This window comes from Pinus tabuliformis, chromosome 7 (assembly GCF_031772625.1).
Source record: "Pinus tabuliformis cultivar Carrire ecotype Pingquan chromosome 7, CPIR1, whole genome shotgun sequence".
NCBI lineage: Eukaryota > Viridiplantae > Streptophyta > Pinopsida > Pinales > Pinaceae > Pinus > Pinus tabuliformis.
Genome location: NC_142293.1, coordinates 743,917,129 through 743,920,144, shown reverse-complemented (window position 1 = coordinate 743,920,144; position 3,016 = coordinate 743,917,129). Strand labels below are relative to the sequence as shown.

At 33.5% G+C, this 3,016-nt stretch overlaps 1 protein-coding gene across 1 annotated transcript; it reads right to left on the bottom strand.

The window, feature by feature from the left end:
- Window positions 1–2,003: 2,003 nt before the first annotated feature.
- LOC149249679 (uncharacterized) lies at window positions 2,004–2,726 on the bottom strand. Its single transcript, XM_089453437.1, has one exon. It carries the CDS (start codon window positions 2,724–2,726, stop codon window positions 2,004–2,006), a length of 723 nt encoding a protein of 240 aa, XP_089309563.1.
- Between the last annotated feature and the right edge of the window lie 290 nt (window positions 2,727–3,016).

Below are 3,016 nucleotides of genomic sequence, written 5' to 3'. Positions count from 1 at the left end.
CCAATATAATCAAGCTTATCTTTAATTTGTTTAATCTTTGGTTATAGAATCAAAGTTGCTAATATTTTCAATTTCCTCCATTCTCTTTTGGAAGACGTTTTCCTCCATTCTAGTTAAGAGAAGTTTGTAATTTTTTATTTATACAAAGATTTAAGTGACTTTCAAGTTTTTTAAGTTTTTGAAGTTGCGCTTCATGTACATTCCCAAGAGCACATTCATGTTGGCCAAATAATATACCCTTCCATCAGCATATGCATGATAAACATCCAATTTGTATAGTTTTCCCATATAGTTGATTCATCCAAATAAGAATCCACCCATGGATGGACTTCTCTCCAATGTTCCCTTATTTTTATAATTGTTTTTAACCAAATACAATAGAAGCTACAAATAAGGGAAACCATTATATATATCACATGAAACATAAAATTTACATCATGCTCCATTTTTTAACAATTTACAGTTTCATGGATCTTTAAACATATTTTTCACTTGGCATCTTTTCCTCCTCGTTCCACTTTGTTGCAACTTAAAGTGGTGATTTCTTAACTTAAATGGTAGACTTTCTTTTGAGTTGTTCAATCTTTAGGTTCATTCGTTTCTTCAAATAAAACATGCTTTCCTCACAAAACTCTTTCACTAGAGTTGCAAGGATGGATGGAACCAAGATCTCACCTTATAATATCTAAAATTGAAGTCTAATACCAAATCAAATAAATCAAGATTACCTCAAATTAAAAACCCTTATTACATATGCTATTGAATCAAATACACATAAGAGTATTCCCCCCCCCACACACACATATATATTAACAAGAGTGATACAATAGATAATTGTCACAATTTTATTTGAGATTATAACTCATACTAATTTAAAAATATATATAGAAATTAAACAAATACTTTTCTTATTAATTGTATACTATTCAATCCTAAACAAGATTACCAATATTTGGAAGATAAATCTAAAACAATTTCAAACAATTAAAAACCTTTATTGCATATGCTATTGCATCAAATACACATAAGAGTATTAGGGGCACACACATACAAAATAGATAGAGAGAGAGTAATGACAGTGATGCAATAAATAACTATTACAATTTTATTTGAGATTACAACTCATACTAATTTAACAATACATAGGAAAACTAACACTTCTCTCATTAATTTTATACATTTTAATCCCAAACCACATTAAAACAACTCCAAATTATGATGATTTTGTTTAATAAATTATAACATCTTCTCCAAGTTAATTTTATTAATCTTATTGTTTGTAAATTAATCTTACCATTTTGTAATAACAATAATGATAAATTTAAATCAAATCTATTTTACAATCTCTTCTTATATATTGATTATTTACCATTATAATTATGATTTATTTTTTTGACATAGAAAATCACCAAATTCAAAGAAAGAAAAGAAATGACTTATCTTAATTTATTATGCAATAACATTTTTGTTTGTTTGTCAAGTAGTGTGAGTTCATAGAGGTTTGAGTAATGGTTTCTAAGCCGTCAAAATCACCCATGGATTACATGGTTTCTAAGTCGTCAAAACCACCCATGGATTGCACTCTACCTAGGCATTTCTAAGCCATCAAAATCACCCATAGATTGCACTCTACCTAGGCGATGCCAACCCTTAATATGATTAGATTTTTACCCATTAAATAACTTAAATAATAATTCTTTATTAAAATTTTGAGAGCAAGTAATAATAATAATATAATATTACAATAATAAATTATGAGAATAAGGTTTAATATAATTGTGTAATAACAACTCTTTATTAAAGTATTGAAGGCATTATTCTGCCATCCAGAAGTTTGCATTGGCCTAAACTCAAGTTCGAACGAAAAAAAGAAGAAGAAGCAAGCACCAAACCGCAGGATAGTTCGCTTTTTTGAAATCACGAGAGAACCGCATTACAACATTAAATAATGATTACCGAACTACCGCACTGAAAAAAAAAAAAATTAGAGAAGGGTCTGTACCTCAAACAAAGGCGGTTTCATTAACTGGAAGGCCAGAGCCAATCTTGAACTTTATTTTATTTTTAATAATCTTCTTGAATTCTGACCACACCATTGTGACACTCTCCCCCAGCAACTCTTCTAGCAAATCCTCCTCCATTCGGGCATTGAGATCTGCTACAAACCCACTCTTGATACTTTCACAATACAGTAAATACATGGCCGTCACCAGCCCTCCTTCATGCCACACTTGCTCAGTATTATCAAGTTCGTTCTTTAATGCCGATGGATTTGAGACATTGAAGCCTGCCGCTAATCTTATATATTCAGCCATGCCTTCAACCAGACCAAGAGGAGCCTTTGTGCGACCGTCCCAGAACCACAGACGACCCACTTCTCTATAAACAAGGCCTCTAATCTCGTCTTCTAGCGAACCTGTAATATATTCGCTATTTATATGGATTACGTTGTCTTCTGTCACTGCAATATCGGTGAAATTGCTATCGATGGATAACACGACTGTGTGAATATCCTTTCTTGGATAGCGGGGATTTGCATAGAGGAGATTGTGTACGAAATGGGTGGCCTCCATGAGAAGAAGACAGAGAACCTTCTCCCCCCCTATTCTCTCCACTCCTGTTTCCTTCCCCACCACTACGTATTCCACTGCTTTCTCAGCAGACTCGTAGTTTGCCCATATTGTAAGGATTGTGATGACCATAAGCAACACAATTCGCCTCCACATTTGAGACAATGAGGAAATTTGCATTCCCATTCTACAACCCACACAATCCTCTCAATCTACCCAAAGGTCGGAGGGATAGATCCACTTTATACCAATACCTTTCAGTTTATCAAATGGTTAGTTGAAGAGCTACAAGTGTACAACCTACCCTCCATTAGAATATCATGTGAGGGTGGGGTCACCACATCCCAAATCTGGTAACTTTCCTGATGCCGTTGACATCCTTAAACGGCATACAACACGTTTATCTCACTTCATGTCTCCATAAATAGTTTAACCACCCTGGGCAT